The following is a 16,352-nucleotide window of genomic DNA, read 5'->3' on the forward strand; positions in this document are numbered from 1 at the left end:
ATTGATACAGGAATTCAGCTAAGTCATAGTATATAAAATCAACACACAGAAGTCTGTTGCGTTTCTATACACCAACAATGAAGCAGTAAAAAGAGAAATCAAGGAATCAGTCCCATTTACAATTGCACCAAAAACCATAAGCTACCTAGGAATAAACCTAACCAAACAGGTAAAAGATTTGTACTCTCAAAATCATAGAACACTTATGAAAGAAATAGAGAAAGACACAAAGAAATGGGAAAACATTCCATGCTCATGGATTAGAAGAACAAATATTGCTAAAATGTCTACACTACCTGGGGTGCCTAGGTGGCTCAGTCAGTTAAGCATCTGCCTTTCGTTCAGGTTATGATCCCAAGGTCCTAGGATCAAGTCCCATGTTGGGCTCCCTGCTCAGCAGGGAGGCTGCTTCTCCTGTTCCTTCCCCCCAACCTCCTGCCCAAGCTCTTGCTCTCTCTCACTCTCTCTGTGTCTGAAATAAATAAAATCTTTTTTAAAAAAATGTCTATACTATCCACAGCAATTTACACATTCAATGCAATCCCTATCAAAATACCACCAGCATTTTTCACAGAGCTAGAACAAACAATTCTGAAATTTGTATGGAACCAGAAAAGACCCCAAAAAACCAAAGTAATGTTGAAAAAGAATCAAAGCTGGGAGCTCACAATTCTGGACTTAAAGCTTTATTATGAAGCTATAATCAGCAAGACAGTATGGTACTGACAAAAAAACAACAAACAGATCAATGGAACAGAATAGAGAACCAGAAATGAACCCTCAACTATATGGTCAACTCATCTTCGACAAAGCAGGAAAGAACATCCAACGGATGGGACACCTGGGTGGCTGAGTCAGTTAAGCGTCTGGCTTTGGCTCAGGTCATGATCCCAGTGTCCTGGGACCGAGTCCCACATGGGGCTCCTTGCTATCAAGGAGCCTGCTTCTATCTCTGCCTACCACTCCCCCTGCATGTGCTTTCTCTGTCTCTGACAAATACATTAAAAAAAAAAAAGAATATCCAACAGAAAAAAGTCTCTTCAACAAACAGTGCTGGGAAAATTAGACAAAAACAACATTCAGAAGAATGAAACCGGACCATTTTGTTACACCATACACAAAAATAAATTCAAAACAGATGAAAGACCTAAATGTGAGGTAGAAATCCATCAAAATCCTTTGACCTCAGAAGCAGCAAATTCTTACTAGACATGTCTCCAGAGGCAAGGGAAACAAAACCAAAAATAATTATTGGGACTTCATCAAGATAAAAAGGAAAGGAAACAATCAACAAAACTAAAAGGCAACTTACGGAATGGAAGTAGATTATCAGACAAATGACTAGTATCCAAAATCTATAAAGAGCTCATCAAACACAATGCCCAAAAAACAAAAACTCCAGTCAAGAAATGGGCAAAAGACATGAACAGACATTTCCCCAAAGAAGACATACAAATGGCCAACAAACACATGAAAACATACATGCTCAACATCACTTATCATCAGGGAAACACAAATCAAAACCACAATGAGATATTACCTCACACTCGCCAGAATGGCTAAAATTAACCACTCAAGAAACAAGAGATGTTGGTGAGGATGCAGAAAAGGGGGAACCTTTTTCAGCTGTTGGTGGGAATGCAAACTGTGGAAAACAGTTTCCTCAAAAAGTTAAAAATAGAACTACCCTCAGATCCAGCACTATTAGGTATTCATCGAAAAGATACAAAAATAGTGATTTGAAGGGGCACATACACCCAAATGTTTATAGCAGTAATGTCTACAATAGCCAAACTGTGCAAAGAGCCCAGATGTCCATCGACCGATGAATGGATAAAGATGTGGTATATTTATACACAATGGAATGTTACTCGGCCATCAAAAATAATGAAATCTTGCCATTTGCAACGTGGACAGAACTAGAGGGTATTATGCTAAGTAAAATAAGTCAGCCAGAAAAGACAAATACCATATGATTTCACTCATATGTGGAATTTAAGAATCAAAACAGATGGAACATAGGAGAAGGGAAGGAAAAATAAGATGAAAACAAGAGAGGGAGGCCAACCATAAGAGACTCTTGACTGTAGGAAACAAACTGAGGGTTGCCTGGGGAGAGATGGGTGAGGGGCTGGGGTAACTGGGTGATGGGCACTAACGAGGGCACGTGATGTAATGAGCACTGGGTGTTATACACAACTGATAAGTCACTAAATTCTACCCCTGAAACTAATAATACACTCTATGTTAACGAGCTTAACTTTAAATAATTTTTTTTTTAAACAACAAAATGACAAATGCTTCCTAACTAATTTTTCTACTTACAGGGAACCTGAGTAACATCTTCGGAGAAGCAATGATGAGGGGTTTTCGGAAGTTCCGAACCATCTGTCTCCTGAGCAGGTGGAAATACTGTGCAGGGGTGGTTGGGTGTGTCACGAACATGTTCACCGTGTCTCCATCTACCCCCTCTTCGACACTGTCACACATCTGAGGGAAAAAATGGTAGAAAGGAGCAAATGTTCAGATCATCTCGTTCAATCATAAGGACCCAGGCTGTCCTAAGGGAAACATGTCTGTATCTGACAACTTCCAAACCGTATCTTCCGCACAGATGTGTACATATCCCGTAATTTCTTTCCCAAAATGTACTTTTCTGTTTGCATCACATGCCATCTTTAATTTACCTGCCATTTATTTCTGTATCCTAATTTTTTTAAAATCATTTTTCTGCATTTTCATCTACCAATATAACTATGCATCTATCTACTGTTCTGTCTACCTTTCTACTGACCTATCATCTAGTTGTGTATTTTATCAGCGCATATGCCAAAATGACTAATGATATTCCGATACTAAGTGGATGTGTACAGGCGTCTCTATTTACTCTGAAATGCATCAGAAGATAATAAAGGTTTAGAGACAGAAGGATGATAATGAGTAGTTGTGATAAACCAGTACTGTAGAATAAAATATTAATGGTACACTCTAAGGGGTCGGCCTATAAACGTTCACTGGAAAATCTTCTAACTTCTGTATGTTCGAAAATTTTTGTAATAAAATATCCTAGTATTTTCCTGCATATTCTGCTGTATGCAGAAAAAGACGTAGGTATTGCTCCTTACCAATGAGTAACAGTGGTTATTTCTGGGTATTTAAAATTTTTTTGGTGATCATGAATCATTTTTTAAAAATACAATCATTATTTGAAAAAAAGTTTTTTAAGTAAAAATACAGATTTCTAGGCCTCACTCTGAAGAATCTGATCTGGTGTTGGTCCCTGTATCTCTATTTACAAAATGTTCCCCAGGTGATTCTGACAATCAGGCTGGTTTGGGAGACCCTGACTTCTGCCATACAAGAACCACTTTAATGGCTGTACAACCATGATGCTGGTGTCCCCAGGCATCAGGCTGATAAGGAATATTGACATTGCATGAAATCTGTGTCATTCAAATCTTCCAAGTCCTCTCGTTTGAGGTGTGCGCAAAGTATCTACAGGACACAACTCTATTTCAAACCATCTAGGAAGCAGGAAGCGTTTCTTGGAATCCAGAAGGCATGGGACGCGTACCTGCAGGAAACGCTCTATGCGGCAAGAGGAGTGGTCGGGTCCAGCCCCGTCGTACCCGTGGGGAAGGAGAATAACAATGCCACTCTGTAGGAGCCACTTGGCCTCCCCTGGAAAAGCACATGACAGGGAATAAGACCTCTCTGAGGCAGGAACAGAATGGCCTGAGGTGACCTGGGAGTGCCACATATTTAGTTTGCTGTCTGATCCCCTAAAATCATTTCCATTCTACGCACTTTCCAGCAGTGTTCCAGGCTTCAGAGGAAGATATCCATCCTTCTGGCTGAAACCCTACAGAATATGTTCACTGAACGGGCTCTAGCAGATGGAACACAAATTAAAAGGGGAATGACCCGGGTTCAAGGACAGCATGTATCTCTGATTCCAGGTGGATCTTGCGTCTCCTCACGTACCACTTGCAACACGGGCCACTGTCCTTAGCCGAGGGAGCAGACACTCCAGGATGGCTTCTGTACATGTCAAAGTTCAGTCAGTTCCTTCAAGGCACTTTTCTTCCTTCTTTTTTTTTTTAAAGAATTTATTTATTTATCTCTTGCAAGCGCACGCGTGTGAGACAGAGAGCACACAAGCAGGGGGAGCAGCAGACAGAAGGAGAAGCAGAATCCCCATGGAGCAAGGAGCCTGATATGGGGCTGGATCCCGGGACTCTGGGATCATGACCTGAGCTGAAGGCAAATGTTTAACCGACTGAGATACCCAGGTGTCCCAGCACTTGTCTTCCTCACAACTATAAGGTTGCAGAGAAACACAGCAAAGGGAGGCCTGAAGTGTGCAAATTCCAAGAGTGGTTCCCCCCAGAAAATGGGGTGATAGGAACTCACACTTGTACTTTACTACGTACCTTTGAATTTTACAATAAGCAGGTTCTGCTTTTATAAATGGTGATCAAATACAATAAAGATGCACAACTGCCAGCTTTCAGATACTTAAATATCCCTGGGTTAGGGAAGTGGGTTTTCAAGGCCACCATTAGCTCCAAGCACAAATCCTCCCTGTGTCACCACTGCCTGCTTTGTATTCATGTCACAACTCCTCAACACGTCCCAAGCGCAGACCCAAAAGTCCATTGCCTAGGAGCTGGCAGGTACACATGCCCTGCTCCCGACAGCCAAGTGCCCTCCCCTGGAGAAGTTGCTGCCTACAGTCAGAGTGGCCCCCAGCCCTCCGGCAGCTTTCATAACCATGCAATAGCTGTCCGGCCCCAGCAGAGGGCAAGGCAGCCTCCCAACTCTCCTGAGGAGCTGTGCTACAGCACCTCATAGGCAGCTATGCCCCTTTCCATTCATTTGTCCCCAAGGGGCTGGGGCCATGCCACACGCATATGCCAACACCAACCTCCAGAGATGAACGTGTCAAAAATGATCTGAGCACCATTGAAGAAATCACCAAACTGAGCCTCCCAGAGGGTCAGCAACTTGGGGCTTTCAATGCTCATTCCATATTCAAATCCCAGGACAGCCTCTTCTGACAATGGGCTGTTGCTGACCTAATACAAAGGAAGAGAACAGAAACACTGTCATGCTAGGTCAGGGGACACAAAAGTCAGTAAAGCATCATAAACCTCTCAAAAGGGAGGAGGGGCCCAGACGGGAACTTTCTTTCTAGTCATCTCCCATTTCTTTGAGAAAGGAGATCTATTGCTCTCTGTGAATGACGCATTTGGGGAAAGTTGGCATGAAGAGAGAAGGAGGGAAAAGAATGGAATATGGGCATTACAAATTTTCTTTAAGGATAAGCAAAATAAGGGGCACCTGGGTAGCTCAGTCAGTTAAGCAACCAACTCTTGATTTCAGCTCAGGTCTTTAGTTCAGGCTCATGAGTTTGAGCCCCATGTTAAAAAAAAAATAGTAATAATTTAAAATTTTTTTAAAAGGATAAGCAAAATTAACTTCTCAGATAACCTATTTTTATTACTGAGAGTAAAACTGTGTCACACAGCTTTTAAAAAGACATCACAAAACAAAGGAGGGGAAGTTACCAAAGAAGGCCTACCTTTGGTTAGGATCCATTATTCTAACATCCTATCTGCACAATAAAGCAAAAGAACCATCATGACATGTTAAGATAAAAAAGAAAAACAATATAAAATTAGATCTCTGAGGAGGCAAAAAAGATAGGACAGTTAAAGGCAACATAATTCTACTCAATCACAGGATAACAGGGGTAGATCTAGAGGATATGACGCTAAGTGAAATAAGTCTCACAGAGTAAGATAAATACTGAATGATTTCGCTTATATGTGGAATCTAAAAAACAGGAGAAATGAGAAAACAAACAAAAGCAGAAAGAGACCCATAAACACAAGAGAAGAAATTGGTGATTGCCTGAGGGGAGTGGGGAATGGGGAATGGGCAAATTGGGTGGGAGAGAGTGAAAAGCCCAGGCTTCCAGGGATGGAATGAATAAGTCACAGGGTGAAAGGTACAGCACAGGGAGTATTGTCAATGATATTGGAAGAGCATAAGGGGATAGATGGTAGCTATTCTTGTGAGCACCGCATAACATACACACTTGTCACATCAGCATGTTGTACACCTATACTAATAAAACATTGTGTGTCAACAGTATTTCAACTAAAAGAATTAAAAAATAAAAAAATAAATAGAAATAAATGCAACATGATTCTCAGCGAGGTTGGAGGACGACATGGTAGTCATGTTTTGACATTCATTTCCTGACGTGGATGGTTGTACTGCTGTGGTGGCAGTGAAGGTCTTTGTTTGCAGGAAATACACATTCACAGCAGGAGGTGAGCAACCTGGTATTTCCAACTTGAAGTCTCAAATGTTTCAGAAGGAGAAAAAGTTCCTTTTGTATTGTACATCAAAATTTTTGTAATTTTGTCTTTGTTTGAAATTGTTTCTCAAAGATATTTGTAAGTCATGTATTTATAGAATATTAGTTGGCAATAAAAAGGAATGAGGTAGTGACACAGACTACCACATGGATGAACCCTGGAAACATGACGCTAAGAGACAGTCACAAAAGGCCACTTTATTGTAGGATTCTATTTATATGAAAAGTCCAGGGGCTCCTGGGTGGCTCAGTGGGTTAAGACCTCTGCCTTTAGCTCAGGTCATGATCCCAGGGTCCTGGGATCGAGCCCCGAATCGGGCTTTCTGCTCACCAGGTAGCCTGCTTCCTCATCTCTCTCTGCCTGCCTCTCTGCCTACTTGTGATCTCTGTCTGTCAAATAAATACATAAAATCTTTAAAAAGAAAAAAAAAGTCCAAAATGGGCAAATCAATAGAGACAGAAAGTAGATAAATGGTTGTCAGCGGCAGAGTGGAGGAAGGAATGGGGAGACTCTCACTGGGTGTATGGGGTTTCGTTCTGGGGTTGCTGAAAACATTATGAAACTAGATAGTGGTGATGTTTGCACCACTCCATGAATATACTAAAAACCACTGAATTGTATACATTGAAAGACTAAATTCAAAAAGTTTTATCTCAATAAATCTTTTATCAAAACAAAACAAAACAAAACAAAAACCTCTGGAGGAGCCAAGGAGGCTCAGTCAGTTAAGTGTCCGACTCTTGGTTTCAGCTCAGGTAATGATCTCAGGGTTGTGAGATTAAGCCCTGTGTTGGGCTCCACGCTCTACAGGAAATCTGGTTGAGATTCTCTCTCTTCCTCTCCCTCTGCTCCTCACGCTGAGAGGGAACACTCTTTCTCTCAAAAACACAAAAACAAAACATACAAACAAAAAAGACTCTGGGGAAAAAAACTGTGACTACAAGTATAAAAATGTGTGACTTATGTGTTTAAGCACTCAGTGACAACACAGAAAAATAAAAATAGATGATTTATAAGCATGGTAGGATTATGTATAATAATATGTATAATAACCTTATCTTTTCTGATTTCTCTTTTGATTTCAGTTATAATCTATATGTTACATTAATTTTTAAAAGACAGCTACATTTCTCAGATTTATGAGTGCATTGTAAATGGAGTTTAGACTGACCACTTTATCCATACCTTCTTTCTGTCCTCACATTCTCATTTGTCTTCCTACTCAACGCTGACATACCCACCAATGTTCTAAATCCATTCTTCCTTTCTGCTTCTTCACTGGCTTCATCACCTAATGCCTGTTTTCTGAACCTCTCCTCACTGACTTTCCCTTCATAGCAGATAGAAATCAATACACAAAAATGCAACAAGAAACAGTCCCCTGACCAGTGTTCTACAGCTGTAGCTTCCTTTCACCATCAAGCTTCTAGAAGAATTATCTAACCCACTTGTCTCCAGTTCTGTAACCCCTGTTGACCGCTCAGGCTAGTGCAATCTAGCTTCTGTTCTCACTGCTCCACAAAAAAACAGATCTATGCGAGGTCGACCCTTGACCTTCCAGTTGCTAAATCCAACGGCCATGTTGTTCTTCCTCATATCTGATTTCTCCCTCCTTCAGTTCATGACACAGAGACTCCCAGTTGTCTTCCTGTCTTTCTGGGTGCTCTCCTGGGAAAAATCTCTCCCTCTGCCAGCACCTTAAAAACTGTTTTTCCCAGGACCCTATCTCCCAGTCCTCTTCCTATTCTGCTCTCTCCCAGGGAGATAATCCCACCCCTGCCCACCACTGTGGTTTCAAACATTTCTACACCCTGATGATGTCCAAATGTGTACCTCGAGACTAAATTCCTTTATTAACTCCAGACATACACATCTAATTGCCTTTCTGTAATGGACAGAAACTTCTAGTTTCTTCAGCCACCTCAAAGGCAAATATCCAAAACTGAATCCATCATCTTTCCTTACCAAACCCATTCCCTCTCTTTACTCTCTATCTGGGTGAATGCCACCATCATATAGCAAATGTCTGAGTTAGGAAGCCAGGAGATAAGCAAAACTAGTTTTTCTTCTCCACTCTCTACATCTACAACTAAGTCCTATCGCTGTTCTCTAATCTGGCCCCATATTCCATCTGCACCACTTCTGCCCTAATTCAGGTCCCCACGATTTCCTGCCTAGAACAACTGAGAACCCTCCTTAGAAATTGCCCTTACCTCAATAAAGCTAGGACAGAAGTGCCCAAAATTCTCATCCACCTTCAGCTTCCAAGTACCATCAGGAGGGCTCTGTCTGATATAAAACCTGATCACCTGTTCAAAATTCCTCCAAGGTTTCCAGCTTCTATAACATTCCAAATCTTTCACGATGTGTGGAGTCAGGCCAGGCTCCTCTTCCTTGCCCCTGTACCCACTTTGCAGCTGAACCTCCAGTCACATGATGCTATTTGGAGTCCCTATCCTCTCACCTCACGGGGTTTTGTGTGTACAGTTGTGCCCACCTGGAATGTTCTCCCTACGTGCTTCAGACTAGGCAACTCCTCGTGTCCTTCCAGCCCCAGCTCAAATCTGGCTTCCTCCCCCACGCTCTCCTGACTTCCCAAGTAGACTCACTACACCTTCACCTCTGCATTCAGCATACTTTATACAATTGTATTCACACATCTACCTTCATGTCTTGGATTTATTAATGGTTTTATTTATTCCCAAAAGCATCTGATTTGGATACATAATATATAGTGTGATAGTGTAAATGTAAGTAGAGAGAAGAAAGGTAAAGAATGAGACACAGCACAGAGGGGACAGACAGCCTTGGTGGTCTACAGTCACCCAGGGTCCCATGGCCTGCACCCCTTCCTGGGAGCCCTTGCTGACCAGGAAAGGCCGAGCGGTCAAAGCACTTACAATGCATACACAGTAAAGACAAACCACTACTCAGTGAGCTGCAACCCCTCTCAGTACCACAAGTGAGCAGCAGTTCCACCAGGGCCTTCATACAAAGACACAGTCTTAAATAACTAATGAAATCTTTGGACAGCGTCCTCATGAGAGATGCAAGGCATTTACTTGGGGCTTTCTAGATAGTAATATTCAGAATGAACTGATACTATATATCAAGGCACAATTCAATGAAGGACACTGGGGTGAGGGGCTACTTTACATTTCAGTGTCTGGATCCCCAATCTGACTTGATCCGGGGTAGATTTCAGACTCATGTAAAGAAAAGATGAGCTTTGTGTCCTTTTAAGTAATGGTTCTGGCAGCTTGCTTTTGACAAGTAAATTTTTTTAAATACTGAGTATCGGTAAGCTCGAGATTATACCCAAACAAATGCTAGAATAGGAAAAAAGATGACATGCCACCAAGCGTACCTTGAAAGATAATTTATTTTAATAAACATCATGTGGCCAGCACTATGCTAGCTGTTGGAGAGAAAAATAAAAAGACCCAGCCCCTGCCTTTGACTCTATTGCGACCACCACATAGAAATATATGGTAACAGATATATTTGTCAAGCCTACTAAGCCTTAGAAAATAAGGTAGCCTTGAGAAAGCTGGGCTCTTTTTTTTTTTTAAGTAAGCTCTATGCCCACTGTGGTGCTTGAACTCATAACCTGAAAATCAAGAGTTTCATGCTGTATGAACTAAACCAACCAGGTGCCCCAGGGCTTTTTTTGTTGTTGTTGTTGGCTTATTATCTACATCTTTGGGTTACTTTAATGAATTCAGCAACACACAGATTACGATGTCAATTTTGCTTCATGTGTGTGTGCTTTTTTAAAGATTTTATTTTATTTATTTAACAAAGAAAGAGATGGTGAGAGAGGGAACACAAGCAGGGGGAGTGGGAGAGGCAGAAGCAGGCTTCCCACTGAGCAGAGAGCCTGATAGGGGCTCAATCCCAGGACCCTGGGATCATGACCCAAGCCAAAGGCAGATGCTTAACGACTGAGCCACCCAGGTGCCCCACGACATCATTTTTGGATTAACAAAATGAACAACCATTTGACATTTATAAGACTACAGATAAGTAGCTGGAGTGAAACAGCTCTAGTCTACTCACTAGTATGCTCCTTCCATCCCAAGTGTATAGCCCTATATTCTCCACCCATTCAGAACCCTTTATTTCAAAAAGGATTAAACCCATGTTGTTGCAAATGGCAAGAATTCCTTCTTTTTTGTGGTTGAGTAGTATCTAGAGGGTATAATGGTTGGTGAAATAAGTCAGTCAGAGAAAGACAAATACCATATGACTTCACTCATGTGCGAAATCTAAGATCTGAATGAAATGAACAAAAAAAGAAGAAGAGACAAAAACCCAGACTCTTAGAGAATGAAATAGTCATTACCAGAGGGAAGGTGGATAGGTGGATGAGGAAATGGGGGAATGGAGGAATGGGGGAAATAAATGAAGGGATTAGGAGTACAATTATCTAGATGAGCACTGGGCGATGTAGGAAGTATATCCAAAACTAATATAACAGCATGTTAATTATACTGGAATTTTAAAATAATTTAAAAAAGAAGATTGAACTCAAAACAGCTAACATCTGTTTCTAATTGCTTTAAGAATCTTTTAACTATAATTATCGGCACCTGGGTTTTACAACGGATTAATAAGACATCCTACCTCTAGAAACCCCTTTTGATCAGGATCCATATGGTTCAGAGGGATATAGGTATCATCAGTCTTCTGGCAAACAACCATTGCATGCCGCTGACTGAAAGTTCCACGGCCAACATCTTGCCCACTCAGACGGACATTGAAACCTTAAGAAAACAGGCAGGGAAAAAAGAAAAATCCAGACTCCCATGAATAACCTAAGTACTGACAAGGCATGGTGACCCTGAATTCTTAACACAATAGCTCATCCTGAGAATTTTCTGTAGCAAAGAGATTATCCTGATTAAAATATACCTGTGCTATATTCAAAAGTCTGGGTAATGTGAGAATATACAAGAATGGAGAGTTATCATTTGCTCTACAATCTTTAGAGGAAAATACCTTCCCAAGTCATCCAGCACAGAGCCTGTTTCCCAGCAAGAAATGCTCTGTCATTTATTCTCTGATGAAGGTTACCAACATGAGTTATACTAAGATTAAATATTGCCAAAGTAAGAAAAGTTTAGAGCCTCTCTAGTCAATGATAATGACGGGAGATAGCTCTAATTCAAAACCTCAGGGGTCACATATAACAGATGTCATACAAAACACTCCCTACCAGCTGTGCAGCTAACCAGAAACTTCTTACCCTGAGCAAGTAATGAGCCCAAGGCAAGAGCTTCTGCCGTGGCCCAGTCTAACTTTGTTCCATCCATCACTTTCTCCAGCCTGGACTGCAAAAAAATGGAAGGGCAGGAAAAAAAACAAAAAAGACACTTTTAAGAGTCTACCCCCTTTTTTACATGGAGTCCCAAAAATGTAATGCAATAACAGTAAGTATCAAAATCATAATATTAAGTAAAAGAGAAAGTGCAGAAGGAAACAGAACAGGACAGCAGTTCTAGGTTTTCAAACAGGCAAAACGAGCAGGCACTCGAGTTAGTGGCTAACCTCTTTATGGAAGACAGGAGATGGAGCCAGGGAGGGCGTGAGGGGGACCATCCTTCTAATATTCTAGTTCTTCAGCTGGATGGCAAGTACATAGATTGTTTTAAGAGTCTAAGCACCTGGGGTGCCTGGGTGACTCAGTCAGTTAAGCATCTGACACTTGAATTTGGCCCAGGTCACGATCTCATGGGTTGTAAGATCAAGGGACTCCCCACTCAGCGGGAGTCTGCTAGGACATTCTCTCCCTCTGCCCCTTCTGCCTTCATAACTTGAATTAGTAAGTCTTAAAAAAATAAAGTCTCTTTACGTATAATAAAAAACCTAAAGATGAAGTTAGCTTTGTAACAATCACCCAGAGGACAGTGTCTCTGTTCAAGTTTAAGTAAAGGCAAAGGCCTTTAGCGCCTTGCTTCCCCCATTTCTGCACGGAGAGTCCCACATTTTAGGACTCCTGAGGCGCAGGACAACTAAAACTTCAGTCTATATTTAACTTAAGACAATACATAAAACTGCGATGTGCATTAGCCTCTAAATGGTTGCCCTTGGGGTATGCATGTTGAATTTCTTCATTTTTATTTAAGCTACCCCCTAACATGAAAGTGTTTTTCTGTTCACTGGTCAGAAAAATCAAAGCTGGCATTCCTATGCCGCTGTACTTGTGATAACAGGCACGCTGCCCACGTGCATGTGATGTATTAACCATTTAATACATAAATAAACGGAGGGAAATGAGTAGTATTGACTCTCAGTACCAAACTCCACTGACTCTCAGTACCAAACCACGTATGTGCACTGGAAGGGAAGAAGAAAGAAAAAAGAAGTGGACACATCAGAGCTCAGTGACTATCAGTACCAAAACTTCACTAGGTTCAGCTCCCAGAACCTAGCGATCCACCATCAGTAACACTAATTCAAAAAGACCAGATCCACACCGATTTCTCTGTGACTCGAGACAAACAAACAGTAACCTGAAACTGTCAGGCTCCCTACCTGCACGTAGGTCTTCAGCAGATGACTGTGCATCTGGAGTTCCTCCGGCACCTCCACCGACTTCCCGCCAATAAACCGCAGGAGGTCGAGGGCCACACCAGTGTTCCAGGTGCTAATGCAGGCTGGCGGCTGGACCAGACCCTTCCAGTGCGCCTGCAGGTTGGCGGCTGGGGGGCTGTAGAGCGCCATGTTGGTTAAATGGTCATTTAACTTCGAGTAGTAGGAGGATTTGATTTCTGACACCTCTTCCCCAGTCATGAGTCCATTGGCAATCAGGTGCTCTGCATAGGTGTCCGGGATGCTCTTTCGGGCTCTGTGCAGCAAACAAGGGAGAAAAGTCAATCTGATCTGCAACAGTGGAAGAGTGACAGACACAGTCATTGTCAAAGGTATCACAGAGCATCATCACTGTAAGAAGGCAAGCAGGACATGTTCGGGAACTAGAGAGTGTGGGTGGTGGGACAACACGGTTAACATACTAGATGCCTCTGAATTGCTCACTTTAAAGTGATCCATTTTATGTTATGTAACTTTCACTCCAATATCTTATTTTTTTCTAAAGGCAATGGGGAGTAACAACCTCTTCCAAGGAAAAACAAAACTCTTCCAAGAAAAAACAAATCCATCTTTATAAGCTTTTGTCTACATTAAGGTAGAAATAATTAGTAGAGTTTTTCTATGAACATTCTGGACAGTTATTGACAAGACTGACCTACGTTGTCTACACCCTTATTTCAAAAAGTATTGAACTCAAAGTCACCAACATCCATTTTTGGTAGCTTTAATAATCCAGTAACCATAATAACCAGTACCTTGGTTTTACAATAATAATAATGATACTCTATGTTCACATAATACTTTAAACTACAAAGTTTGTTCACATACTTTATCGTATCCAGTCCTGACAAAAGAGGTAGACCAGACAGATATATATATATATATATATATATATATATATATATATATATTTTTTTTTTTTTTTTTTTTTAAATAAGGCCCTGAGCCACATCATGCATTCAGGAGCTAAATTCCAGATTTGTTCTTCCAAGAGCAATCTGCTACCTATGACCAGAATGACCTATAAAATGTCACTCAATTGGGGTGCCTGGGTGGCTCAGCGGATTAAACCACTGCCTTTGCCTCAGGTCATGATTTCAGGGTCCTGGGATCGAGTCCCGCATCAGGCTCTCTGCTCAGCAGGGAGCCTGCTTCCCCTTCTCTCTCTGCCTACTTGTGATCTCTCTCTCTCTCTGTCAAATAAATAAATAAAATCTTTTTAAAAAAAAAGTCACTCAGGGTGCCTGGGTGGCTCGGTGGGTTAAAGCCTCTGCCTTCAGCTCGGGTCATGATCCCAGGGTCCTGGGATTGAGCCCCACATCGGGCTCTCTGCTCAGCGGGGAACCTGCTTCCTCCTCACTCTCTGCCTGCCTCTCTGCCTGCTTGTGATCTCTTGCCTGTCAAATAAATACATTAAAAAAAAAAAGTCACTCAATTTATTCCTCTGCTTTCATTTATACCTATGAGGAACTAAAGTGGGGAAGGGGCTCTGTTGTACTTTCTAGTATCAAAAAAGGAAATTCCAAAGTAACATGTTTCTCTCCATCATATTAACCTTCTATCCCAGCACTGTCCAAAAGAAATGTAGCATGTCTACTGGGTATTTACCCCAAAGATACAAATGTAGTGATCCAAAGGGGCACTTACACCCCAATGTTTATAGCAGCAATGTCCACAACAGCCAAACCATGGAAAGAGCCCAGATGTCCATTGACAGATGAATGGATAAAGAAGATGTGATACAAACACACACACACACACACACACACACACACACACACACACACAAAATGGAATATTATGCAGCCATCAAAACATGAAATCTTGCCATTGCAATGATGTGGAAGGAACTAGAGGGTATTATAGTAAGTGAAATAAGTCAATCAGAGAAATATAATTATCATATGGTATCACTGATATGCAGAATTTAAGAATCAAAACAGAGTATCATAGGGGAAGACAGGAACCAATGAAACAAGACTAAACCAGACAGGGAGACAAACCATAAGAGACTCTTAATCTTAGGAAACAAACTGAGGGTTGATGGAGAGAAGGTGGGTGGGGAGATGGGCTGACTGAGTGATAAGACATTGGGGAGGGTATGTGTTATGATAAGCACTGTGTATTGTGTAAGACTGATGAATCAGACCTGTACCCCGAAACAAATAATACATTATATGTTAATTTAAGAAAAATGTAGCATGAGGGGCACCTGGATGGCTCAGTGGGTTAAGCCTCTGACTTTGGCTCAGGTCATGATCACAGGGTCCTGGGATTGAGCCCCGCATTGGGCTCTCTGCTCAGCAGGGAGCCTGCTTCCCCCCCACCCCCGCCTGCCTCTCTGCCTACTTGTGCTCTGTCAAATAAGTAAATAAAATCTTTAAAAAAAAATGTAGCATTAGCCAATGTGTAATTAAAAATTTCTTAGCAGTCACATTAGAAAAGGTTAAAAAAAACAGGTAGAATTAATTTTCATAACAAATTTATTTAACTCAATATGTGCAAAATATGGTCACTTTAATACTTTTATCAACATAAAAATAAGTATTGAGATAGTTCACATTTTTCTTGACAGATGAAGTCTTTGGAACCTGGTGTGTATATCACACTTACAGCCCCTCTCCAGCAGGACCAGCCACATTTCAAGTGTTCAAGAGCCACATATGATAGTGCCTCCATATTGGATAGCACAGTTCCCAAGATCCCTTACAACTGTCATGTTACCTCTTGCAGAGGCACCAAGTGAATCACGGAGGACCGGTTTCTGGTCCTGTCAATGGCATACTATGGGCTCTGCCCAAGTCCTCCTACTTGTTTCCCATCTGCCAAGTGATGTTGGTAAATTGCCTTTGTTTATTCATCAAGCAAATGAGTAGAGTTTGAAGAATATGGGGACCTTTCCTGGGACCCACAGAATGACCACCCCAGTTTGCTCAGGACTGTCCCAGTTTTAGCACCGAAAGTTGTGTGCGTTAGGCAACCCATGGAGCTGGTCACCCTACTTCAGAGCATCTCATAAAAATAGTAAAAATAATGTGAGCCCTATGGGGGCGAGGGGATCTTCAACAAAGGTTTATAATTGTACCTGATGATCTTGTACATGACCGGGTTGGTGAAGAAGGGCTCATCCAGCTCATTGTGGCCCCACTGCCTGTAGCATAACAAATCAACAATCACATCCTTCCGGAAATGGCGCTGGTATTCAAAAGCCAGTTGTGCGGCACGGACCACTTCCTCTGGGCTATCTCCATTGACGTGGATGATGGCGCAGCCCACAAGCTTTCCTGAGGCAGAGAAGACAGATGAAACCAGCCAGCTATCCCCATACGACATTAGCCCACCTCCAACTCCTGTTGCCTGTGTGGGGAG

The 16,352-nt window shown here is 41.8% G+C and overlaps 1 protein-coding gene across 2 annotated transcripts in view; it reads right to left on the reverse strand.

The window, feature by feature from the left end:
- Positions 1-16,352, reverse strand: part of DHTKD1 (dehydrogenase E1 and transketolase domain containing 1) — a 53,504-nt gene that overhangs the window by 8,009 nt on the left and 29,143 nt on the right. For both annotated transcript variants that reach the window (XM_032837801.1, XM_032837799.1), the window contains 7 exons: positions 16,069-16,267; positions 12,927-13,239; positions 11,638-11,722; positions 11,016-11,155; positions 4,928-5,078; positions 3,575-3,681; positions 2,326-2,490 (listed from right to left, as the gene is read on the reverse strand). In XM_032837801.1, coding sequence (XP_032693692.1) covers positions 2,326-2,490; positions 3,575-3,681; positions 4,928-5,078; positions 11,016-11,155; positions 11,638-11,722; positions 12,927-13,239; positions 16,069-16,267 — 1,160 coding nt within the window. The remainder of the gene's footprint in view (positions 1-2,325; positions 2,491-3,574; positions 3,682-4,927; positions 5,079-11,015; positions 11,156-11,637; positions 11,723-12,926; positions 13,240-16,068; positions 16,268-16,352) is intronic.

The sequence above is a fragment of the Lontra canadensis genome, unplaced genomic scaffold, assembly GCF_010015895.1.
Source record: "Lontra canadensis isolate GAN:19392208 unplaced genomic scaffold, GSC_riverotter_1.0 scaffold100, whole genome shotgun sequence".
Classification (NCBI taxonomy): Eukaryota; Metazoa; Chordata; class Mammalia; order Carnivora; family Mustelidae; genus Lontra; species Lontra canadensis.